Source organism: Hyposmocoma kahamanoa, unplaced genomic scaffold (genome assembly GCF_003589595.1).
Source record: "Hyposmocoma kahamanoa isolate Upper Pololo Valley unplaced genomic scaffold, ASM358959v1 99599, whole genome shotgun sequence".
Taxonomy (NCBI): domain Eukaryota; kingdom Metazoa; phylum Arthropoda; class Insecta; order Lepidoptera; family Cosmopterigidae; genus Hyposmocoma; species Hyposmocoma kahamanoa.
The window spans coordinates 91,093-116,948 of NW_020655960.1; the positions used below are offsets into that span (position 1 = coordinate 91,093).

General features: G+C 37.8%; 4 protein-coding genes across 4 annotated transcripts in view; 2 read left to right on the top strand and 2 right to left on the bottom strand.

The window, feature by feature from the left end:
* The window catches only part of LOC113239120 (E3 ubiquitin-protein ligase SH3RF3), a 78,889-nt gene extending 76,037 nt beyond the window's left edge, over positions 1–2,852 (bottom strand). Inside the window, exon 1 of the mRNA XM_026475985.1 lies at positions 2,531–2,852. The gene's annotated coding sequence lies outside the window, so the exon portion shown is untranslated. The remainder of the gene's footprint in view (positions 1–2,530) is intronic.
* Positions 2,853–3,902: 1,050 nt separating this feature from the next.
* LOC113239121 (ataxin-10) lies at positions 3,903–11,208 on the top strand. The gene is made up of 8 exons (XM_026475986.1): positions 3,903–4,077; positions 4,171–5,036; positions 5,492–5,626; positions 5,926–6,757; positions 8,456–8,600; positions 9,001–9,064; positions 9,889–9,950; positions 11,016–11,208. The coding sequence occupies exons 1-8, from the start codon at positions 3,920–3,922 to the stop codon at positions 11,139–11,141; spliced, it is 2,388 nt and encodes a 795-aa protein (XP_026331771.1). The 5' UTR covers positions 3,903–3,919; the 3' UTR covers positions 11,142–11,208.
* Positions 11,209–12,268: 1,060 nt separating this feature from the next.
* LOC113239123 (UPF0587 protein CG4646) lies at positions 12,269–16,325 on the top strand. The gene is made up of 3 exons (XM_026475989.1): positions 12,269–12,658; positions 15,073–15,192; positions 16,210–16,325. The coding sequence occupies exons 1-3, from the start codon at positions 12,409–12,411 to the stop codon at positions 16,323–16,325; spliced, it is 486 nt and encodes a 161-aa protein (XP_026331774.1). The 5' UTR covers positions 12,269–12,408.
* A 4,841-nt stretch (positions 16,326–21,166) lies between these two features.
* The window catches only part of LOC113239124, a 20,708-nt gene continuing 16,018 nt past the window's right edge, over positions 21,167–25,856 (bottom strand). Inside the window, exon 7 of the mRNA XM_026475990.1 lies at positions 21,167–24,199. Within this exon, the coding sequence (XP_026331775.1) occupies positions 21,365–24,199 (2,835 nt within the window). The 3' untranslated portion in view covers positions 21,167–21,364. The remainder of the gene's footprint in view (positions 24,200–25,856) is intronic.

Genomic DNA, 25,856 nt, shown 5'->3' on the forward strand with positions numbered 1-25,856 from the left:
AAATGGCGCTTACAGTGTAATGCTTCTCAGGTACGGAAATATTATTTGAGTTTAACTTCAAAAATCAAAGTCAAAATATAAAAAAAAATATTCTGTAAAATAAATATACATTTGAAAAAGTAATTTTTTAAGCTACTGCTCATTTATTGAATGACTGTAATACTTTTGAAATGGTGTCATAATAATCTCAGTACAGAGTACTAAAAAAACCGACCTCAAAAGTTCGTGGAATTACATCATTTGCCAAGTTTTATTGGAATCGGTTACCGGAAAGTGCGCGAAACCGGATTCCTCCCCTAGTTTGCCACCCTTACAGGTGGAATATTTTCTTCAAATTTAAAGAGGACCAATACTGAGATACCCTCTTTAAAACAAAAAAAGAATCATCAAAATCGGTTCATAAATGTGGCTCGGAGTTATCGCGTAACATGCATACAAAAAAATATAAACGAATGCAGAACCTCCTTTATTTAAAGTCGGTTAAAAACAACGAAATTCATAAGTTGCCAGTTAAGTTAGTGCCTGCGGCATATCTTAACATGTTCAGACATGTTTGAAGATACAGACTGTATCCATGAAATTGCATATAAAATATTTCAAAAACATGTAGAATGAAAAATATAAATTGTGTTATGCTACAGTAGAATTTAATATTACGCAATATAATACAGCTAAGGGCACCTCAAGTTTGACAATTTGTAATTTGAACTGTTCTTATTGTAAAAGCCATAGAGTTGAATTTAAATCATTGATGTCAAGATTAACAGGTTCTTGAGCCGGTACCATCATATATAACAACACTGGACACATAATTCGAGCCACTTAGTGTTTTTATTATTAAATGACTTGAATACAAAATATTGTTACAATAGAAGAAAAAGTTTTCTTCAGTTTTTCAACAAAGATTTATTGAAACCCATTTCAAAATTCGTAGGTTTTCACAATTGTTATATAAAGGAAATGAAACTATTTATTTCAGATGTAAATTGTTTAAATTTGTTTATTCAAACTAACCAACATTTTGGACCCTTTACAAGTCCCATTGTCGCGGCTGACTGAGATGGTAAAGTCATCACCATTTATGACTAATATTAATGCAAACCACTTATATCAAACATAGTTAATGAATCAAACATTGTCTATACTTAGGGCTTATTCAATACTGAAACTGCAAGGTGGCTTGCATTATGTTGCATCATATTGTTTTTTTTTTCCAATTAAAAAAAAAATTCTGGAGAATGGCTCAGTTTCTCACGACTTAATTAAAACATAAATTGAGTTTTAAAATAGCGTGGAAATATTTTAAAACAGTTGTAAAATCTTAGGTTTTAGATTGTGAGCTCGCCACCTTCCTTTAAATATGTTCTATCACCTAATAAAAGAGCAGAGAATGTAACTTTTGTAACGAACTTGAAGACATGCCACATTTGATAGAGTGTGGCCATTATGTGCCTATAAGAAGCCAATTTCAATTTGGGTAGTTAAATGTTGTGTTGGCTGACCTGTTGGTGAAGAGGGCTAAATTCTGTACTCATTTGTGAGGTTCCCACACACATGAGGCCTCCCACTATGAGGCGACATGATAGAGGAGAATAATCCACAGGGATGGACATCACAAGGTCGACATTGACACTCAAGTGTTACAGGCTTTATTAAAAATAAGATTTAATAAAATATATATATACTATTTGACAAGCTACGTAATGTTATCATTTTATATAACATTACATGCATCACAAGTCAACCAGGTGAAATTGTCAGGTTTTATTTTATTCAATAAGGCTTACCAACTAAATACATACAGATACGTTAAATATAAAAACGAAACATTCAAAACTAGTATTATGTATGCAATTAAATTAAAGGCATGCACTGCATTACATAAAGGTATTATTTTGGAAACACGAGAGTATGCCCAGTCTGTCTATACATAATAATATGTATAACTAGATCAAATCAAAAGGTTTGTAATTATGGAGCCTAGCTGACATTCTAGGCACTTTTAAGTTTATTTGGGATAGAAGGGACGGACACAAAGAACGGACAGATTTGTAATACAAGACGGATAGTTAAAAAACGCATACCATTTTAATTATCAAAAAAGTAGTGATAAGGCTTGAAAAGCTGACAGACTGCTCTATCAATTCATGTAGTCTCCTAATTTGCTATACTCGGTCCTTTTTTTAGGTATTTAATGAGTGTCAGGAATGACTTTAGGAACATTATGTGATGCATACATGCCTTCAGTGACTACGTTGTGGCGTGATTCGTTTAGCATATCGTTTACGCGTTACAGAATTTACAGATCAAACTTCGGAGTGAAAATATACAAGCACGTGTTTACATTCTACAAAATTTTCTCGACACCGAAGTGTTGCCGAGAAAACACAATAAATCAGTTAAAAATAACGCTAGAACGTGATACACGCGATGTACAAGAATTTTATGAAATATTTTTAGCAATGACGCCCGATAAATTATATTAAAATGATTGTTAGATTGTAGTTGACCCAAAACGCAGGTGACTCACCAAATGTTTTAAATTCCAACGATGTTAGCGGGAAGTCGACCCATTATCGCTTGGCACAATGAAACCAAATCTACAGGAGATCCGATAGTCACTCACGAAATCTTCGACATTCCACAGCTTTCGTACGACACATATCGAACACGACTGTAGCTGTAACTGCACTAGAACACTAAAGGTCGGCACGACACCTTGTTATTATGAGAAATATGCACTTGTTCACACAAAAACTGATACAATTTCACGCATAAATGCCATTCTCGGTTGCTACTTCGTTCGACCGACCGACAGACAGCGGGGTAAAAGGGTGCGGGGGCGGAGACGAGCGGGCGGCGCGGCAGGCGCAGCAAGCGACCGAACGACAATCGCTGATTAGGGTGGTCATCTAACATATTGAAATTTTACCAAATTTGATTTTTCTTTGATTTTTATTTTAATAAATAATGTACCTATATTCTTTGTGATAGTTTTTTTTCTCATTTCTTTTGGCTGTTAGTTTGTTAAGTATTTCCTCCCACGATCGGGATGCTTTCGTCAGCCACTCGGAGATCAAGAGGTTAATTATTTTATTTTTTCGTTATAAAACCACTTTTAAAATGTGACTGTGAATACTTCAGACGTTCACTCCAAGCCATAGAATGCCTTGTAATCTGATGAGTCGATACTAACTACGTACTACTACGGCTCATTTTGCTTGAGTCGAGCGGCAGGGACACTTCACACAGTATAGTAATCAGTGTTAATTAGCATCAATGTTATTATATATTTTTTCCAAAGTGATTCAACACATTTACTGTTATTCGGAATTAACCAAAGCCACTTGAGGTTTTATAGACTCTTAAAGAAAAAAACTATTAAGATTAAAATTGTTATGTTGAATTCGTTGAATTAATAAATCTCGACATTGCACGTACCTAATCGTATTTTATTTGCATAATAAGTTTGTACATCTAATTAATTTCTATTACTATTAATTTCTGGCAGGGTTTTTCTTATTAGATCTATATTGTTAGTTCATCTCTCTGATTATAACTTAAAATTCCAGTAAATCCATGAATTTTTGTAATTGAACAAGGTTTGAACAGTCAGGTCAAATGTTAAATAATTTTTACTTGCATTCTGTTTACATTCTCAGCAAACGTAATAGATGGTTAAATTTTGAATTTCTTAATTCTTTATTATATTTTTAAACTATGTATTTATAATAAATAATGAAAACTCGAGATGTGGGAAATATGAACTTTACTTTCCCCAAATTTGGGGATTTTAATCGTGATTTTTAGGGATTTTGAACAATCGGCATTGGCAACGCTGGTCTCCAATCGATCAAACGTCAAAAATATCAACAGTTCGCAGTACTTTGCACGTTTCTGTATTATTTTGTTTTGAAAAATGTCGCGAGATAAAAGCGTGTGGTTTGCGGAAGAGATTCTGTTGGACGCTAAGCTAATTAACTTTCAATTAGAGTCGGGAGAATGGGATGCCGTCGAAGAGATGTTGCGAGCGGAAGCTCAGCTTTCCAGAGACGCTGAAACTGGACGTTTACGACCGTAACTTTCTATTATTTCAATTCTTAAATTATTAGCGCATTTATATTTTTCAGCAAAGATTAATTAAAAAGTATTGTAAACTTTTTATTCCAGTAAAAAAGCATCAGAATATACGTTGCGTCTTATAGCAGAAGTTTTGCATATAATGAGACTGGATGTAGAGCAAGCGTCGTATAATAGAAGCACCATGGCGGTTGCAGAACAGTGCCTTAGATTGGTCCGCTCGTGCGCTGCAGCTGGTACCAAAATACAAACTTATGTTTCAAAAGAACTGTCCATTCTAGAATCAATGCTCGTCCTAGCTACAGAGTACCAGCATCCGAGTGTAGAACTACTGAATGAGGAAATACAAAAGAAATTTGAGTCCTGCATGACGGTTCTTGTTCAAACACTAGGAAACTTGGTTGTCAACAATCCCTTTAATCAAATTATGATTTGGAACAAGTTTGATGCTATAATTTTAAATTGTTTAGTTGGACAGAATGATAAAATTGCATCCGCTGCAGCTATGGTTGTCTACAACATTCTTTTAGGACAACCAAACGTGTTACCTGATGATGTTACACTGTTAAACTCACTGGCATACATGTATAACAACGGTAACACAGAATACCCGCACTTAATTATAGAATACCTGATTGGTGTAGAAAACACTTACATTGAAAGGTTGTATTCAAAACTTGACCCTGAATGCCGCATGTTAGTATTGAACTTAGCTTATAACATACTCATGTCAACAGAGTCACAAGATATAAATGTATCCGTGAATTTTGTAAAATTCATGGCACATGAATTTAAGAGTAAATCAGATTGCATTTTGAAGACTGTGGACAAGTACGTGAATACTATAGAGCCTCAAGAAGTTGTCTTTTTGTTGGAAATTGTTGCTACAGCATCAAGTATGGATGCTTATATGGACTGTTTGCAGAGTGATACTTCTCTGTTTATAAATTGTGCTTGTAAGTATTAAATTGGTTAATACTCCTTGAAAGGCTGATAGGTAAACATGAATCTAGATAAGCACACAATGATCTAGTTCCAAACTGCCTCCATGGCCGAACGGTTACCATGCTGCACTACCAAGCAGAAGTCCAGGTCCGATTCCCGGGCTGGGAGAAATATTCATATGGCCTACATTTATTTCTTTCGTGAGTTTGGGTATGGGTATAATTTGTGGTTGTCTATGTGTGTGTCTACGGCACCCGCGACACAGGGTTTCCCTAGTGCAGGGTTATGTTGAGTATGTGCATTATTATTATTATTAAATTACATATTATATGAGTACAAAGGTGTGACTTGTTACAAGCTTTTATATTCATAGATTAAACAAGAAGTCAAGTCAAGTCATCAAATCAAATCAAAAGTCAAATATACTGCCTTGTAATCTCAGTGTGAACAATTCTTTACAATCTAGTTCTCCTCCGTGCCATCCACAAGCTGGGCAAAGAAAGTGACAACTTCTTCTCATCCTTGAACAAGCTGTACGCGGCCACCGGTAGACAGCTGATCAATGATGAAAATGTGCAATCTTCCATCACTTCTACTGAAAGTAAGATATATTTATATTAAAAAGTACATATAAGGTCTAACTTGAATGAGTGAAAACTGCCAGCAATATCCACTTTTAAGCATAAACATGCCTAGAAATTATTATGCCATGAGCGAATACAATTTCATATCTAAAATTAACCAGTATTTGCTTTTTGTTTGAGTTTCAAGGGAGAAGATTATTAATGAATTGAGTTGATTCTAATAATGTCTATTGTGAAATGAACTGTTGGTGATTTACAAATGAAATTCCATAACTTTATTTTCAAATCAAAGTTTTATTTACTTCATATTTTCCAGACACACTGACCAAAAACGATTCCGCAGACAACATGCTCTCCTGCAATGAAACAACATCTGAATGCACGGAATCCGAAAGCAGTGAACAATATTTTGAGTGCAATGAAAACCCTGTCTATTTGGACAGACTAGAAACAATGAACACAATAGAAACATTACAACAACCACTCAAATTCATTGAAACTGTACCTGAGAGTCGAGGTAACAGTTCTGAGCGCACTAATGTTAAAATAGACAATGATCTGACAAAGGTAGCATTTAAAAGAAGCAGTTCTGTGCCAAAAGCCGACGATAGAGTCCCATTGCCAATACGACGCATCAGTCTTGAGCATAAGATAGACATAGGGGAGGATAATGAGCCACCTTTGATTTTAGATTCTACATCACCAAGTGGTAGTATGAATACCATAGCTGAAGTCATACCAGTTGCTTTACAACCAAGATTGGAATTACAAGGATCGAGTTGTACAGAGTCTCAAGACAGTTCTCCAAATGATCCTCCCACTGAAATTCATTTGCCTAAAGAAGAGGTTAAGGAAGTGAAAGCATCGCCTAGTGAAATATCTCCTCCCTTAGCTGATGTTCCAACTGAAACCGAATCACAAAAACAATCCCCTGATACGCCTAAGGAAATAAAAAAAAGTCAAAACTTATCGACAGATTTTGATTTAAGTGAGCAATTACAAAAGATTTTAGGTATATCATCGGAGAAGACTCGTAATGAGATAGAAAAGAAGAGTGAACCAGTGAAGGAAGTGAAAATTAATGATGATACAGTTATAAACAAGGTACCATCTGTGAAAATTGATTCACCTGAAAGCCAGAAAACAAGGTAAGCATAATATTATTATTAGGGTTTGTTTGTTTAGGACGTGTTGATCATTACAACTAAGAATTGATCTATTAAATAATACATCAATATTATTATTATATTCTACATTACATTTGTTGGTCTTATCCCAAGCTAACTAACTAAAGCCATCAACTAAATGCATAAGTCTTGTAACATAACAAAATGTGTGAGTAGGTACAAAAAATAGAATTACTAGAAATAATTATTTGTCAATCTATAATTATACATCGATCGAGATTTGGGCGGTGCTACAGTCTCTACAACGGTGCCACAGTGACTATCGATATATCGAAATGTTGAAGTGTTTGTACAGAAACACCACTATGTCAGTTCGACTACAGAACCAGTGCACAAGGCCTATCCAATTGCAAAGAGGAGTGTGAGAGGAAGACGTCATTTTTCCGAAACTGTTCACCAATGTATTGGAAGATGCCTTCAAGTTACTGAACTGGAAAGGACTCGACATCAACATCAATGGCGAGTACATCACTCACCTTCGATTGGAAGAGCTTGGCACCATGCTCGGTGACCTCAATAGAGTTTCCCAGCAGGTGGGTCTAAAAATGAACAGGACAAGACGAAAAATATGTCGAATGTCCATGTCGTACCCACCCCTGTAACAGTGGGAACCTTTACTCTCGAAGTTGTTGACGAGTATGTCTACCTTGGACACACCGTCCAATTAGGCAGGGCCAACTTCGAGGAAGATCGGGAAGCTCCGGGACGTCTTCTCATCCGCAATACCGCAGTCCTTGAAGACAAAAGTCTTCGAGCAGTGCATGTTGCCAGCGATGACCTATGGGCCTCATAAAAAAACTCAAAGTCACTCAACGAGCTATGGAGCGAGCAATGCTCGGCATTTCTCTACGTGATCGAATCAGAAATGACGAGATCATTAGAAGAACGAATGTCACCGACATAGCTCGAAGGATTAGCAAGTTGAAGTGGCAGTGGCAGGGCACATAGCTCGTAGAACTGACGGCCGTTGGGGCAGAAAGGTTCTTGAATGGAGACCGCGAGCCGGAAGGCGCTCAGTGCCATCCACCAACTGTGAAGCTAGGTAGCCTAAAGTTGGTAAATACCAAATCTAAGTTACAAAAAACTTTTTTCAGTCAACTTTTCTAATTAATGTAAATAAATAGTAAATTATAACAATACTAATACAAAATCATAATTAAAAAAATAGGTAAATAAGCAATCGAGAATATAGAATATAGAACAGAATATTTTTTTAAATATTTTTAGATGATTTAGCATTATTTCTATTATTAATTTCTTAAATATGGCGAGAATGCAAATCAACACACTGTATAATTTGAAACCAGCTAGACTAACAAACCTTATCGATAAGTCCACTAAGCCAACTTTTTTTTTGGTCATTTTCTGTTATTTTTGTAAACAGCCATATTTATTTACTAATATTATACTCCCCGAATTTTCTAAAAAAAAAGAAACAAAATTGAAAATTCGAAATAAAAACAAAAATAAGCGTTTTTTTTTTAAAAGAACAAAATATAAAACAGAACTGGTCCAAATATTAAGTTGGCGTAGTGTTCATTGGATTCATTTGAAGTATCGTTTTAATGCAGTACATACACATGTAAAGTTTAATGGTCACAGAAATATGGTTATCATTATTTAAATAGGTAGAAAACTTTCTTGCGCGTTACGTTGCAGGCTGGGTACAGTCGACATGTCGACAAATAAGAAGGCGGTGACAAGTGTGGAGACAGTGGAACGACACGTCGCGTTTGGGTTCAAAGCTTCGCTTGTAAGGACACTTGCTAATCTGTGCTGGAAGAATCAGGAGAATAAGAAACAGGTAATTGTCTCAATTGTTTAGCCATCTTAGCCATCTTAAAATTTAGAGGCAATATAATTTAATAATTACACGAAAATATAATTGAATATTTAAATAATAAAAATTGCCACGGAAATTGACGGAGAATGACCGACCGATGGCATACACATACTTGCCATCTTTGTGAAAAGATTTGCCAAGCGGCAAAGGTGGGTAGTCGCTAATTATTGCCCACGTTGTACAAGATGTACCGGAAAGACGTACCATTATACGTCGTGTGGCGAGGCCCCTTTCGTATACCCCGTTTAATGATAATTACTGTAAAATGTAATTTGAGAAACAAAAAAAGAGAAAAAAATAATGTATGACAATGGTGTTTGAATAATGTCAGAATATATTATACAAAGTCTTGTCTTTCCAGATGCGCGAATTAGAGGTGATACCAGTTCTTCTAGACTGCTGCAATATCGATGCCCGCAATCCTTGTATCCTTTGTACTAAGATTGTTACTACTTTATTTTTGGTACGGTGTTATTTTTGACTTTGGCATTAGTAAGTAAGAAATTATTCTTTAAAATTTGACTAGCTGAAGCCAGTGGCAGAATCAACGTTAAACCTATGGGACCTTTGAAAAGTGAGCGTGCAAATAGGTTTTTTTTATTATACCAAGTGACGGGACGAACAAGTCGTGCGCCTGATATTTAGCGTCACGCATGTCCATAGCAGTTGCAGTGCCATTCAGAGCCTTACCTGCCACTCTGAGACAAGTTGACAAGTCCCATGTGCTTGTAATTTCACCAGCTCACATAACTGCTTGGCGGCAGAAATAGGTAAGGTGTCAGTACTTCCCTGGGCAAGCTCTTTCTCCAGAAGCTCTGCTGCTACTAAAAATAGATCTCAGAAACCCTTTACCACCTCCAAGTACGTACCAACCTGGACGGTGTAGAACGCAGTATTTTACACGTTCGTAACAAAGTGGGTTGCAGCTGCTGCAAGCGTTTACAGCCTTTAACGCTTGAGGCACAAATTGTGCGCACTTTATATTATGTACTACAAAGATCGTGCGCAAGACCTTAATAAGCTCCTTCCGTCATTGCCCATTTACCTGCAGAGTATTTGGCATTTTATTTTATTCCAATTGTTATTCCAAATATTAGGATCAAGCGCTTCGCATCATCTGTCTAAAACACTTCACGCATCTAGAAGTATATTACCCTAACATCTTTGTAAAGTACTTCTCCGTTCAGATATGTGTTAAATTTTTTTATGTTTCGACTGTAACAAAATATATTTTCTTATAGCAACACAGTAATCATGCAATGGGTTATCTTTGCAGTTCGTTGTCTGTGTGAGAACTGTCCTGAGAATCAGGTAATTAAGGACATACATTCATTATATATAGGGTGGGAAATAAATGGGATACAAAAGGAAACTACCTAAAAAATTGATAATTTTACTCCAAAAAACCATTTTTTTCTTTTTCAAATAATAATAACTGCATTCACAGATTTTTTTTTAAAGGTTACCTGAGCTGAGGAAAATCTTTTTCCAATACACATTAGGTATCTGTCTTATCTGAAAAATAAAAGAGTTAAATTAGTTTTATTAAGCATTTAAGGTATAAGAACACTTAACTGGTTATTCACAAAAAAATAACCATTAACTAAAGGTTTCTTACCACGGTATTTCTTTGTGTTTTCCCGATCAGAACGGTTATACGTTTAAAAAAATAGAAAGAATTCATATCCTAGTACGTAACTTGTAATTAGTCGATCATTTAAGGAAGTTCTTTATGTCCCATTGATTTTTTCCACACTGTATACATAATATGTTCACATCGCACCCTCGATAATAAAGTGACATATCGTTAGGGAAATTTACAAAATACATAGATAAATAAAAAACGTACGTGGCACCAGGCATAATAGTTCATCTGGCTTGTGACAAATAATGACAAAAGTGTATTTTACATGAAAAACCATGGTTTTCATTGTTGTATTTTTTAGTTTCCCTATAATTTTACTTTTCAAATCCATTGTACTTTTGAGGGTATAATAAAATCTCCATCTTTGCTATGATCCTGAATAATTATTTAATTTCCAACATTTGCATTTTATACCACACAACAAAGAAACAAAATAATAACATTTTGTTTATAAAAGTATTCTGTATTAACTTGGCAAAATCTATTTAAATACAGATAACCTTTCTTTGTTGTTCTAACGATAGCTAATTACAAATAATATGGTCATCACGAGGCGGAGATAAATGTTATGAAACAATTTAGTATTTATTAATAATAATAATAATAATAATATTACATATTCATCCTTTTTTTCGATTATTGTGCAAACTCACGTGGTCACGAACTAACAATACAACGCTAGTTAAAAGGCTTAGTTATTATGACATTTTCCAATCCATTTTTTCCTATAGGAAGTGATATCGAAGCTAACACTGCAGGGTCCAGTGGACAATGAAGTCTTGCAAGAAATGGGGCTTACACTGAATACCGACTCACAGGGAAACAGCATCAAAATTGTACCTTTACAGCGCGCATGAAAATTATATACGATTTTAAATTGTCATTTATTTGTATTTACTATTGCAATATTATTATGTTTAAAACCTAATAAAGAGTTTAAAATTTTTATTTTTTTAATTTGAATTTTGGCCATTAGCTTCTACATTATTACCAAAAAATGTATAAATTTATAACTAATAAAAATAAATAGATTGAAACGATTATGGTTATTTATCATTTCTCTCTTAACAAGTAACAAGCACTGGAGATAAATTTTATTTAAGGAGAATTATCGTTACAAATAAAAGGAATTGGTAAATAATCTAAAAAGGTGTAAATTATATTTACTATGTCTCAGCTTTTTTAAACCAAGGTTTTGTGCTGAGTTTAAGATTAGGCCGAATTAAAGAAAATAATATTTTATTCAGCGTGAGCGGTTCTAGGCTGGGGCCTAGTGGTAAATACTGCCTGATAATAAATAATTTGTCGTTTTAGTCTTCTTCCGTCTTATAAAGGCGGCAATTTAGGTTAATGGCGGACAAGGTTTTCGATCTATAGGCACACTTATTAATTTTTCTTTAAAAAGTTTCTATTTGAACTAAAGCTATTTTTTGAACTCGATAAATCAATCATTTTGAAAGTGTTGAGATTATTGCATGGTATATTTTAAACTTACAAAGTTTAGAAAGCCGATTGAAATGAAACGTTTATTGCGTGCGCACCACTGCAAATTGTATAGCGGCGGTTGCCATTGCAATAAACAGTAATAGCACTGTTTTACCCTAAAGGATGGAAAAAAATAGTTTTACAAACTTTATGACTGGTAATAGCGTTAAGGTCTCTAGAGAGCGCATAACAGCATCGGTGGCCGTACGGTTACCATGCTGGTCTGCCATGTAGAGGCCCTAGGTTCGATTCCCGGGCCGGAAAAAAATATTTATATGACGTACATTTATTTCTCTCGTGAGTTGGGTGTAATTTGTGGTGTATGTTTTCATGGCACCTGCGACCCAGGGTTTCCTTTAATGCGGGGCTATGAATGTGTACGTTATTATTATTATTATTATTTTGTATTACCACCAACCGCCAAAGGTTATCTATACATTCGTCGCTTTAAGTTTCATTTTCGCTACGCGTTCAAAAAAGTTTGACATTGATAGCCACTTGACTTTGACAAGTTTGACAGCCCGTGTACGCGGCCGGCCACGGGTCGCATCGCATTGTTTACGTTACGCGCAGTAATACGATATTTCTAGAATTTTACTTTGAAATCTTTCTCAAAATAGCTACAAATATTGTTTGAAAATGGTTAAAATAGCTCTGCAAGTAAAGGCTACACTTGAATGCATCGAAAAATTATACACGAACCATCCTCACTACCAATGGTTCCTAAAATTGAAGTGCGGAAACTGCGGGGAAGTTTCGCAAAAGTTTCACGACCTCACAGAGGCGGATAAAGTGCCACAAAAGCATAACAGGTCAGAAACAAACCTCCTTATAAAGTGTAAGATGTGCTCGCGAGAGAATAGCGTTGATGTCATCGAGGGCAGTAATGGTAAGCCGATCGTAACCTCAACTTTAATAATCCTCGGAAATTCTGCATTTTGCCTGGTTAGATAAGGCACGATATTCATTAAAAAGCTTATATATATAACACAAACCCAACTCAACATCTCCACATTTAATATTCTTATAAAAAGCGGTAACATCTGAATCTGAACCTATAAAAAGAATGAAGCAGACTGTTTACATTTGGACGTGGCTAAACAAAAAGGATCCAATGCACTTCCAGTCACTTTCGAGATATGGCAGTTCGAAGTTTAAAAGTGTTCCTCGTTCTTGTTTTATTTTCAAAACTTATAATATGAATAAGGTTTCTGTTATGTTCTTACCTCTGTCATTTGCGAGTTCCATGCCTCACAACGGATGGTGGGCATTGGAGTCAGTAACCACGACGATATTCTGGCCGTTCTGCTCGCAGTAGTTGATTAGTTGTACCATTTCCTGCGGTGGGTGCACATCAGTGTCCACCATATAGACAGAGGCAAGCACCACTTCAGGCAGGCCCATGGCCGCGTCAGCTAAAAGCTTTATGGCACACAGGTCTCTGGAACAGAATTCTGCTAGTGGCTGTACATGTAAGTTATTAGAGTAATATATGCAAGCTCTAGGTTTATCTGAGATGGTAGTTGATAATAGCTTACTTCTCAGATGTGAGAGTCCATTTATTTGGCCACGGGCACTAATCCACGGTTCCTGGATTAGCGCCATGGCTGTGTTGTTAGCCTCCAACCACTTCCGGAGCTGAACCGTTGCGGCCTGGCTGTGGTGGTGTGAGGTTATTCTGGACATTGTGAAGTTTACTGAGCGAGGGGGAAACCGCCATCAGTAGACAGTAGCTCCTCGTCCACATCCTCGCTCAGTCGGATGTCTCCCATCCCCAACACGCACTCGTCATCATTGCTGGCCACCACCGGTTTGTCAACAGCATCCGCAGGGGTGGAGGTCAAGGAGGGCCCTTCACCTTCGCTGGGGATATCAGAGGAGGTGGAGGGCTCCGGGGAGACATCCATCCATGTTGTTGTTGTGCCCGTCTTTTCAGGTGGCACATTGGTGTACAGGTCCCTCTTGGATCTGGAACTGAGGTAGACCTTGCCCAACTGGAAGGTTATTCGCCGGCCATGCCCCAGGACAGCAGGGACGAGTTCTTCCGGGAGGTTCACCACTATGAAGGAGTGTTCACTATACTGCTGCAACTTGTGAACAACCCAGTGGTGAACCTGCGCCCACGGGTTTTGCCACTTGAGGATGCGGCCATTCAACGCGTACCCTCCCAATGGCCAGGGATGAGCAGTCCGCAGACCACCCTCCGGGGAGCCTCCGCCCCATTTTGCAATGAGAGGGTCTCTGCGGATGGCAGCCTGATGGTGCTAATGGCATCCTCTAGCCACTGGAAAGTGGCTGTGTCCTGACACCACTGTTTCAGGGACCCGTCACTGTAGACGGGTTTACCTCGAAACTGTGGACAGACGTCCTCCTCGCGGCACTCCTCCGTTCCTTGCGCGAGGCGCTGATAGGGCCTTCTGATCCATATCGGCATCGGGGCTCCGTATGTAGCCAGTTTTGGCTGATGTGATCACCGCCATGTGTTCTGGTTTGGTGGCCTCGGCGTAAGTTCGATGCTGGGCGGGCCTCTTAACTTTTTGCCGTTTGTGCTCGCCTCTAGGAGATATTGTCTCGTTAAGGCCCGTTTGGCAATGGTCGAGAACCTCTGCAATTTCTCTGCCGGTTGGCTGCCGTTCCAGAGGGGTGCGCGACCGACCTAGTTGACCTTGCTAATGTAGTCCCTGGGCCACTTGTGCCACCCACTGGGGGCCTCGCCTGTCCCTCCTTCGGCAGGGGGTTGTTTGCATTGCGACGCTCGCGTTCTCTTCGACGGCCTTTCTTATTTTTGCGGGTAGGGTGTCTCCTGCTCCCACCGGGGGCTGGAGGTGGACGCTCGCCGTGGCCACTTGCCCCTTCCTTACGGATGGTTGCTGTGGCGTCGATTTTGCCTCAAGGGCCGAGTTTGAGGGGTTCTGCAATGTGCAGAACCCGACGTGAGCGGGGGCCGCAGAACCTAGGGTTTAGGCCACTACCGCTTGCTTGGCTGACCTTGGGGTTTCCCCTTTGGCCTACCACTCACCATAGGGCGCTGTGTGTGTGTGTGTGTGTGTGTGTGTGTGTGTGTGTGTGTGTCTGTTGGTGGGGCACTTTTGGGTTTCCCCTCCAGTACAGCCGGTTTTGGGTTTTTAGACGTTTTTTGTGTATTAGTACTATGGTAGATCTTGTCCATTGTTCTGGGATAATTTCACTGTACAGTATCTCATTAAATTGGTTAGCGGTCGGAGTACTGTAGACCACCTAAGTCCTGTTCAAGATAGTTTTAAATAATTTTTAAAATTGATATCCAATGATTTTTTTTTTCAGGTGCGTACACAAATGAGGATGTTGGCAAGTTCAAGACTTTGGTTATATTCGATTGCAGAGGAGTTGAACCTGTTGACTTTGAACCTCAATCAGGCTGGATAGCTGAAGCTGAAGATAATGGTCTGTATCTATATCCAAATGTGTCAGACAACTACAATTCTTAAAAAAAAATGTTCACAAATTAATTTCCAAGAGTAGCGGTAAGAGTCGGTGCATTTAATTTTCTACCTAGAATCAAACTTGTCTACGTCGGTCATAGTCTGGGTTTTCTGTTAATTTGGTATTTGTGGTATTTATAGTACAGAGAATTTTGTAGTTTGAGCCAGGTAGTAAATGTGGTTGTCTCGCACAGTTACATTATTTTACTTACAAAATAAAAAAAATATTAAGTAGAAAACTTGTGCTTAAACATTAATTCATTTGGCTGTTAAATTTATTAAAAAATTTTGCTTTTTAAAATCTAATTTTTCTTTCGCAATATCTTAAAATCTGACCCCTCATGGAAGAATGGCATAAGTGGAGTTACGTCAAACATGCTTAATGCTCCATTAGATACAGAAAACTGTAATCCACATCCTCTCCAGTACTTGTAACTCTATCTACAATATTATAATATAATACAACATTACAAGAGTTGGAGAGGATGTGGGTTATATTTTTCTGTGTCTAATGCAGCATTAAACGTTTTTCATGTAACTCCACTTATGCAATTCTTCCATTGTAGAAATAGTAACTCATAATTTTGTTAAAATTTATGCTATTATATCAAAACTTATCATCTTATTTAAGTGGCTCTTGTCGGTGTAGACTTCACCATATCTTACAATTTATAGTCAGTTCTTCAACTACTTAATAGTTACTCATTTTGACATGACTCACTTTTATTTGTTCATTGCATTTTTCTATTTTCTACTCCTTCTCTTTCTTTCTAATAAATTCATACAATTCAAAACTCCTATTATAATTAAAAAAAAATTGTAATTGATATAAAAAATATGGATTTCAATTTTTCATAACTATAGGTCAATGGCTATAGGTCACATTATTTTGTAATATTGTGTTTTTTGGTATGTATGTATTTGCCTATTCTCACTAAAAAAATAACAAATTTTAATTGCTATCTTTTCTTGTTGACAGGTAAAAAGTTTACAGAAGTAGACTTGACAGAAAAGGAATGGGTTGATTATGACGAGAAAAATCAGACATCAGTTGGAGTTTATGAACTAGAATGGCAGTTTATTAAAGTTAAATAAGTTACACTTATCTGAATTTTATTTTAAAAATCTCTTATGAGAATTCTCCATTATTGCAAATATCCCAACTTCAATTCCAGTGTTTCCCGTTGGTCAGATTGATGGTCAGACTGGTCTGGTCAGTGGGATTTTTTTTCCAATTGTCCAGATTGATTTGACAGCTGGCGATTCGTCAGGATGACATAGAAATATGTATAATCAGGCGCAAAACACATTTGTATTTTATTATTTACTCACTTTTTAAATTCATAATAAAAGTCAAATTCATCATAGTACATGAGAGAGAGTCATGCCAAAAGAAATTAGATTTTCAAAAATTATAAAATTTATTCTTTAGTACATGCATTGACTTACAAAGTCAATGATTACAGGTATCGATTTTTTCAAACTATTCACCATGAACACGTATACACTTTTCCATTCGTTTAAACCACTTGGAAAATATCGATGACCACTCTTCTTTAGACATCTCCGAAATCTCTTTCTTTCTTTGCTTTCAAACCGCCTGCTTTTTAATTTTTCTTTAATTTTTGGAAAGAGGTGAAAATCATAAGGGGAATATGGCGGGTGAGGCAGGATAGATATAAATTTAAAATAAATAGAAAGTTTTGCCATCTCCTGAATAATCACTCTTTATGAGATAGGAGTTTGAGGCATCGATATGTAGAACTACATATCGATGCCTCAAATCGATCGATGTCGGTTTTCACGAATTACTTTTTCGACAGCTTGAAAGTTTTCTTGAGTAACCGCGGTTGGCGGCCGAACTGACTTCGCCACATCTTCAAAGCTTCTCCGTCCTCTTTTAAATTCAGCGAATCAATTGAAAACTGTAGCTCGTGAACAAGCAGTATCACCAAAAGTTGTGGCTAAAAGTTTAAAACATTCTTGCGGATTTAAACCTTTTTTGTAGTCATAATAAATCGTACCACGAAAATCACTCCGCTCCACTGCTCCATTGTTGCGAGCAAAATTCCCGCCAGATTGTCCCCGAAAAATAAAAAAGAATTCGGTTTAAGACGTGTTCCATTTTGAAATTTATTAGCAAATAACCTGCCATTACGGCGGTGTATAACTTGCCAGTATCAACCAAGTTATTAAAGAGTATCGATTTCCAGAACTCTACTCAATGCTCAAGTTAGGACTTGAGTATGATTTAAAGCACTAGAAATCATACTCAAGTCCTTGCCATTAGGGTCGTATTTCCAGTGCTTGAAATTATACTCCCTCATAATCATAAGTCCTGACTTGAGCATTGAGTACAGTTCTGGAATACGCCCCTAAGTTATTTTGGCATGATTGTATAATATAATAATAATAATAATCTATTTTTAAGCAACAATCCCATACGATACGACGTAACACAACAAGAATGATAATGAACTGGAATGAATTTTATAAGATTAAAATGAAATAATAAGATAATTGTATCACGCGCACACTGTGATCTTAGATTGATTATATTAGATCAAACTTAGATTAGATCAAACTTAGATTGAACCATTATCTTACTGGGCTACCACCACTTTTGTGTGTGTGTGCACTGATGCCACATGGCGAATTTGCAAATGCAATGCTCCAAGTTTTAGTAGTAGTTGTAACACAATTGTAGAAAGTGCACTCTTGTGTGCACATATCACTTTATTCAATTCAAAACTTACACAATTGACTAATATGTCAGCCTACCCCGACGGGGAAAAGGCGTGTAGTTTATGTCTGTATGTAATGGAAAACACACTGGAATGGGGAAAATCGGCTTTTTAGACATTTGGGTCGAAGAAGTACTTTAATTTTAAGGTTCAATTTACATTGCGGCGGAACGGAATGGAAGCGAGTTTTTGTAACGATGTTGTATGCCACATACATACGTACGTACATAGCATAATGAAGTTTATGGCAATTGTGTAACAACTAGATACGACCCAAAATCACATCAGGCGTCTTCCGCGGTATTCTCGCACATGCTCGGGAATGCTGGTGCATTAGCGAGAATTCCGCAGCTGCCGTCCGCCTCTATGTGACCAGAGCGCTAAGACATTAAAAAATCGTATTTAGTACATCCACTAGGAGATGAAGTACCTTTCATTTCCTAGGGGATGATTTAGGTAGGCTTTTCGCTAGAAACGCTCGTAAAAAAAACTGTCAAACAAAAAAAATCTATCATGTAGAATTAAAGAAAGTATCTATTTATTAAAGTTAAAAGAAATACATCTCATACAAAATACAGTCTCGAAAGGAGTATTTAATTCGGCGCTTCGAGGTGACATTCTGTGATATTTCAGCTATTTAGTTCCTTAAAAAAACTTAACTTAGCTTAAAAATAAGATATACGTAAAGCCATATTCTCGGATAGGAAGGATTTCATTTGGAGGGTTGTTTCTTAAATTTTTTTGCATATTATTTTTATAAAGAAAGCGACAACCAAGGTGGTTTAATTTTATAGTAGTTTAAAAAAAAAAGAACACATTTTTACACATTTTAACACATTTATATAAATATGATACTAAAATTATACAAATATGAGCTTTTATCTAAACAATATGTACACACGCCCGCACATCAAGCTACACATTGTCGTATCTTGTTCCGTTGCACTGGAGGCGATTTTCGAACAAAAATGTGTAGTCTGATGTGCCGTTGTCCGTACATTAAAATGTGAATATTCCCAATGACATATTTTGGTTTTTAAGTTTGTCCACTGTACTAAAGCCCTTCTGGTTCTTCGAGCTAGATAATACAATTTTTTGTGTAGATATTATGTTCTTCCATACATGGTGCTGGTTTTTCATTCGAGGAAAGCGAGGAGAATGGCGCTACGCGATGTTCCTGCACGATTTCGCACTCAACTCAACTGTGACAGCGTGTAACGCATCGAAAGTGAAAACTACTTCCCATTCCGTGATCTTTGTTAATTGTTTATATCCGCTTATAATAGTTTTCACCTATATTTAAGTAACTAACATGCCGTCCAGAATTGGACATGTAACTAATACTTTTACTTAACATGTTCCTAAAATATATAAAGTATGAAAACGTTCAAAATGTTAAAAGAAATTTGTGAAATATTTAAAGACCGTGTAGACTCGCCGCACCATCACGCTCTCTGTTTCTGATTTCGACAGTTTGTATCACTCTAGCCCATAGTTTCGTGGGCGCTAGAGCCCTAAGAGCCCTAGCGCGGTAGGGGCCTCGGAAGCAATTGGGGGGCGTTGATGCTGTCCAGGGGGTACTACCGCATTTGAAAAAATAACCCGAATTATCTATGTGAACTATACTACACAAATATATTTTCTTCCTTATGATCTTGGTACTTGGTGTAACGGGCTGGTGTCCGCAACTCGACGTCAAGGCGCCGGTCGAGGTAAGTAGGTACGCCGCAGGGTCCTACTCGTACCACCCAAGCTCCTCCAGAAATCTCAACAGTCTTCTCGGTTTGCTGAAGACTTCTGCGAAGCTCTTGCCGCTTGAGTTTGATTAATATTCGATATAGACTGGCGTTGAGCGTTGGGAGTGCTTCCCTTGCCTGTCTACAAACCGTAAGTGCGGTCCATGTGTTGTTATGTGAAAATTTTGTACCTTTGTGTATAGTTGTTCTGATTTTTTTTTCCTCATGATTTTTCGTGTTATGTTAATATAAAAAATACGTGTTTTCAATTAATTTTTGTGGTAATGGCGAAATTTTTTTTATCTCGTTTAAGTGGGCGGTGAGCCAAAAAAAAGAGTTTGGGAATCTATTAAAATTAAAAATTTATTTATTTCTCAATAGTGTTCAACAATGGTAGATCAGGTTCTCCCTTTAATCAAATGTATGCTTGTGTTGGGAAAGCCTTGCAACTAAGCTTAAAACTGAGAATTTACAACAAAGTTACATCAGTGGGTTAGTTTTAAGATAGAATGATATTTAAAATGGAAAAATTAAAAATCTATGCCTTAAATAAAATGTTTTACGTATTTAATTAAATGTTGAGTTCTTAAAACTAGAATGAAAAGTGGATTTTTGAAAGTGCTCTTATCCTGATCATGATTGTACCCATAGGAGCACTATATATGTACTTTTTCTAAATCCATTTCATCATTAATTAAAGTATTTATCGTAACTACAATGGAAATAGTTCTATTGTTATACAAAAATTAGTGGTTACACGCTGTCTATGAGTACAAAACAGATATTTTAATTATCGTAGGTGAACGACATGCAACAATCATGTACGGTATAATTTTGCACTTGCACTTGGTTGAACTTGATTGCTTGCTCTCTCATTGGGCGTAAAATTATAAGTGTCGCAAATTACTGTGTGAGCGTAATCTGTTCTGCATCACTTGCTGCCGTGTAGATTAACGACAAATGTATTTTTGGGATTCTTAAGTCTTTCATATTATTCTTACATATATCCCTTTATGTGCTGTAGGATTTTTAAATTATTAGTAGATATATATTTCTACGACTTGATAAACATCTCTCTCCTTTATTATAAAAAAAAGTCTGAGAAGGATGTAGGCACTTCAGACAGAGTCTCACAGAGAGCAGTATAATACAATTTTAATGTTCAGTACCTACTGCCTGCCACCTTACCTATTTCTGCCGTCAAGCAGTAATGTTAGCATTACTTCGTTCCGGTTTTTAAGTGTTAAAGGACTTGTCAACTTATGTCTCAAGGTGACGGGCGCAGTGGCAGTGCCCCTCAGATCTTTGCGATTTAAAGCTCTGCGTGGCACAACAATTGTTATGGACAGGCGTGTAGATTACCCCGCCACTTGATGTTACAAAAAAATTACGTAAACGTATAAATAAAATTGAAATTGTAAATAAGTTGTAACAAATAATAAGACAAAAAGTATCACAGCATCATTCATTTACTCTCGTTCCACAATTATAGTACTTTTAGTACAGTAAACACAAACACGCGACAATAATTTAGTTAGACTTAACGATTATCTATCATAATTACATAAAGATTGTCTATTTAATACAGATATTACGGTAAATAATTGAATATGTACATAATTAAAGATTGTAGAATCAAGTTTTTATCAAGGTTCTATGTCAACATGGTCGACATTTCGGTGTTTATCCTACCGGGTGCTTCCGTACCTGACATACTGATAGGTTCATACCGTTGCGTTATCCTATTATCTTTACTTAAATCTTTGAATGTTGTTTCAGAGTTAGTCGTAGCCGCATTTGAAACTATAGTAGTAATTTCAGTGTTTTCAGTTAAACTGTTCGTGCTCAACGGTATGATAGTTCTCGCTTCCGAATAAGGCTGTGTCGTTTCTTCAACAAAATCGGATCGAGACTGGAATCCATTGAACTTTGTATTCCCGCGTGTACTTCCGTGAACAGTCACTGTGTGATGCGGACTGGACGCCACCGTGTTGCCATGGTAGGTCACCGTGTGTTGTGGGACTTCCGTCGCCGTATTCCCGTGTACTGACCCTGCACTTCCGTGTATTGGTACTGTGTTAGCTGGTGTATTAGTTACTGTGTTGCCATTAACAGAGTAAGCGTAATAGGAGTGTTGTCCCGGAGTGGTGGTTATTCTTGGTGAATTTGTCACTGTGTTGCCATTCACAGTGTAAGCGTAATGTGATTGTTGTCTGGTGGTGGTTATTCTTGGTGAATTTGACAAAGTGTTGCCATTCACATTGTAAGCGTAATGCGATTGTTGCCTCGGAGTGGTGGTTATTTCTTGTAAATTTGTATCTGTGTTGCTATTCACGTTGTAAGCATAATGCGATTGTTGCCTCGGAGTGGTAGTTACATCTTCGTCGTTAACAGTCACGTGGCTAGTAACAACGCGCTCGTCATAGTTATCAATGGGATTCGTATGTATGAGAATAGGAATGCCAACTGGAACCCTAAAAGGTATTCTAACAGGGTATGGAATTTTCACTGGCACGGGTACTTTCTTTTCGACAGGGAAAGGTTTTGGTATATAAACTGGCACTTTCTTCTCCACTTCCACTTTGTGAGGTACTGGTACTTTAAAGGGTACAGGTAATGGTATTTTCTTTTCAACCTCCACTGGGTACGGTACCTTTTTTTCTACTGGAAAAGGTATTGGCTGAGGCACTTTGACAGGGTACGGCTGCGGGTAAGGTACATTAACAGGTACATGCTTTATCACTTCAACTTGTTCTTTGACAGGCACTTGTACAGGATATGGTACCCTAGTCTCGACAGGAATTGGCTGCGGCACAAGTACCTTGACGGGAACTGGGTATGGTACTCTCTTTTCGACGGGCACAGCGACCGGAAAAGGTCTGGGCACTGCTACTTCCACTTTATATGGGACTGGCACTCGTTTCTCAACCTCTACTGGTACGGGCTGCGGAACTTTCACTGGGACATGTTTCACAACTGGCACTTGCTGGAACACAGGGTACGGCTTCGGAACGTATTCCTTTTCGACAACTTTCACAGGTATAGGGTGAGGAACTTGAACTGGCACCGGATAGGGCACCTTATGCTCCACTTTTACGGGCATTGGTACTGGCACAGGAACGGGCACGGGCTTGGGCACCTCCACGCGGACGGGCTTGTCGACTGTTTTGACGTATCTGTGGTGGTGGTGATGGTGATGATGCTTGATTCGTGTGACGATTTTCGATGGGTGACTCGCGCTGCTCTGGTAGTCTCCGATAACTTGCGACGTGTGTAGGACCGGTTTACCTCTGGAACCAGAATACACATGTGGCTTCAGTTTCTTTGCTTTTCCGACGAATATTATATTTTTTCTTGCATACGAAGAGGGTGTGGGAGAGCTCTCATATTTTTGCGGTTTTGCTACTGGAAGTAGACCGAAAGATTGCAAATAATAGACTCGTTTGTTCGCGGCAAAATTTTCGCTTGGTTCATAAAATGAAACATCTGATCGCCTTTGCATGACATTCTTGCGTCTATGTATAGGAATCAGTTTGGATTTCCTTACTTTTTTTACCGTGAAATGTGATGGTACGATGGGCACCCAGTCGTTAGGTGCAAAAGTGCTGTAATTTGATGGTGCTGGAGTGCTGGAAGTCCTTCTTTTGGAGACTCTGGTTACTCTTTGGTATCTACGGGTTGTAGGCTCTAGCGTCGTCGTCAAGGTGTATTCGGGTTTATTGACGTAGTTGAATCTTTGGTTGCTCGATGACGCTTGAAGTTCCCCTTTGGTGCTGTTACCTGACTGGGTGCTGTTTCCGGCTGTTTTATTAACCGCGTTCATCTTTTCTAGTATCCGTTTGGGCCATATTCTTTTAGTTCTTAAGTGCTTTGTAGCCGTAGTTGTAGAGGCTGTTGTTGTAGTAGTTGTAGTAGTGATAGCTACTGTTGAATTGGCGAAGTGCGGTGGCCGCACAAAATCAGCGCGGATACCGTTAATAGTTTCTACAGGAAGGCTGAATTTTGGACTTTTGGGTACATGTTGTGGTTTAATCGTCGATGCGGCAAAAATAAGAGGTTGTTTGTTATTGTAAAAGGGATTTCTGCTGGGTTGCAGAGGTATCACTTTGTGGTACTTATACGCTGTGGATGGTTGTTGTTGTAGTTTAAGCGGTTTTTGGTAATGGTGTCGTAACGGGGGCAGATTTTGTATTTGACCATAGTAGACTCGTGGCGGTTCAACGTATTTCTGTTTTCCATGCTTATCACGATTGTGGTTTATAGGAGGTTTGTTCGGTGGCCTCTGTTCAGGTTTGTACGTGTGGTTGGATGCCGTTGGCGGGGTCGGCTTCGGAGTCGAAGGCGCTACGTACTTGGGGCCATCAATGATGGTCACGGCACGGTTCTTCGACTCCTGTGCTACTTGATCTGTCTGATCGTAGTTGAAGAACTCTGCCGTCGCTCCATCTTGAATGACGACGATCACTAACGCAAAGATCAGGAATGCCGTCTGGAAAGAAACGAATCTTCATTTAGGAGAGGTTTGATACAAAAAAATACATTGATAGGTAAATAGCTACCACAATTACTGGTGCAAAGGTGTTTATAAATACGTACAGGCCTAAGAGCTGTTCACACGGCGGCTTTTAGTAGCGATGCAAACGCGATGCAAATGCGATGCAGTCGCTAATCGTCTACCTTTACCACAAATGCACGACTGTAAGCAGCGACGCAAACGCGCGACTGCGTCGATACAATGCGCAACTGCATCGATGCAATGACCTTAATCCCAAGTGTAGCGACGCAATCGCGCGTTTATATCGATGCAGTCGCGAGTTTGCATCGATGCAATCGCCTATAGGTACAGTCAAAAGCACGGCAAGCTTGACACTTTGTACTTTGGGCAGTTCTTATTGCAAGCGGCATAGAGTTTGATTTAAATCTTAAGTGTCAAGCTTGAGTTGCTCTTGATCCTGTACATCGCAAATGTAGCGATGCAATCGCGCGTTTTACGAATGCGCGTTTGCATCGCCGCTAAAAGTTACCGCGAGTGACCACTCTAAGTGAGTCATCGTATTTCTGCTCCAATATTTGTGGTGTTTCATTGGAAGAGCTACCCGTCCAAAATGTTAACAATGCAAGAATTATTTTTTTTTACTTAAGTATCAATGAACAACAAAAAGAGTCAGTGAGTAACAATCAGTTACCCGGCGTGGTTAGGTTTATAAATATTTCATTCTCGTTTTACAATTCAATAGGCAGAAATAGGTGCGTGTTGAAAAAGAACGCAAAGTTAACAAACACGCGACAGCGCCTTAGCTCTTCCGTATCCGTAGTAATGTAGACGTGACGGAGTGCGTTACGTTCTTTATAGGGATATCAAGATATTTAAGTACTAGTGTTTTTCATTGACTGTCTGGTCAACAACATTATTAGGCATGAAATCAATGACATTGTGAAGACAACATTTAAAATTTATCGTAAATACAATAGGAACGTTTTAATTAATTTTAATCTATTGCTATGCTATTACTATTTTTTATATATGATTTTTCTATGCTTCTTATCTCTAATGATTCGACTGAAAGATTTGAATCCATTGTCATGAAATAAAGCCAGAGTTTCATTTGTCTGGCGTGTCGTGCCACGCCACGCGTCACAATGCGTCAGAACGGTATCGGTTTCGTACACACAGCACAAGCCGTCACGTCAGTTTGCGGCACACTAATATAAATCGAACCATATTAAATAGATGAAACCGATACCGTTCTGATGAGTCACGACACGACACGTCAGACAAATGTGAATCCGGCTTTAATTAAAGAAAAGTTGTCTGTCTAATCCTCAGCATTTCTCTTAGCCTAAACCTTGAAATTTTGTTATTGTAGCTTATAATTAAGATTTTTAAAATGGTCACCGTAAAGACGTAACGATTTCTCGCGAAAAAATGTCAGAAAATTTAACTATTGAAGAAAAACTATATAAACTATAACCAACCAGTCCCGAAGGACGAAAAAAATTAAAAAAATCGTTTATAATTAAACTACCAAAATGTTAATGTCAAGAGTGGAAGAAGAGGGAAGAGGATTTAGAGGAGAGGATTTTAGGACAACATTGGATCAAAAAAATGCCGCCGTAATGATGAAGATTTTTTTTAAATTATTTGT

Coding starts and splice junctions, on each gene's coding strand:
- LOC113239123 (XM_026475989.1), top strand. CDS start 12,409: ATGGTTAAAATAGCTCTGCAAGTAAAGGCTACACTTGAATGCATCGAA. Junction 12,659..15,072: donor TGTCATCGAGGGCAGTAATG/GTAAGCCGATCG, acceptor TTTTTTTTTCAG/GTGCGTACACAAATGAGGAT. Junction 15,193..16,209: donor AGCTGAAGCTGAAGATAATG/GTCTGTATCTAT, acceptor TCTTGTTGACAG/GTAAAAAGTTTACAGAAGTA.
- LOC113239121 (XM_026475986.1), top strand. CDS start 3,920: ATGTCGCGAGATAAAAGCGTGTGGTTTGCGGAAGAGATTCTGTTGGAC. Junction 5,037..5,491: donor TCTGTTTATAAATTGTGCTT/GTAAGTATTAAA, acceptor TTTACAATCTAG/TTCTCCTCCGTGCCATCCAC. Junction 5,627..5,925: donor TTCCATCACTTCTACTGAAA/GTAAGATATATT, acceptor CATATTTTCCAG/ACACACTGACCAAAAACGAT.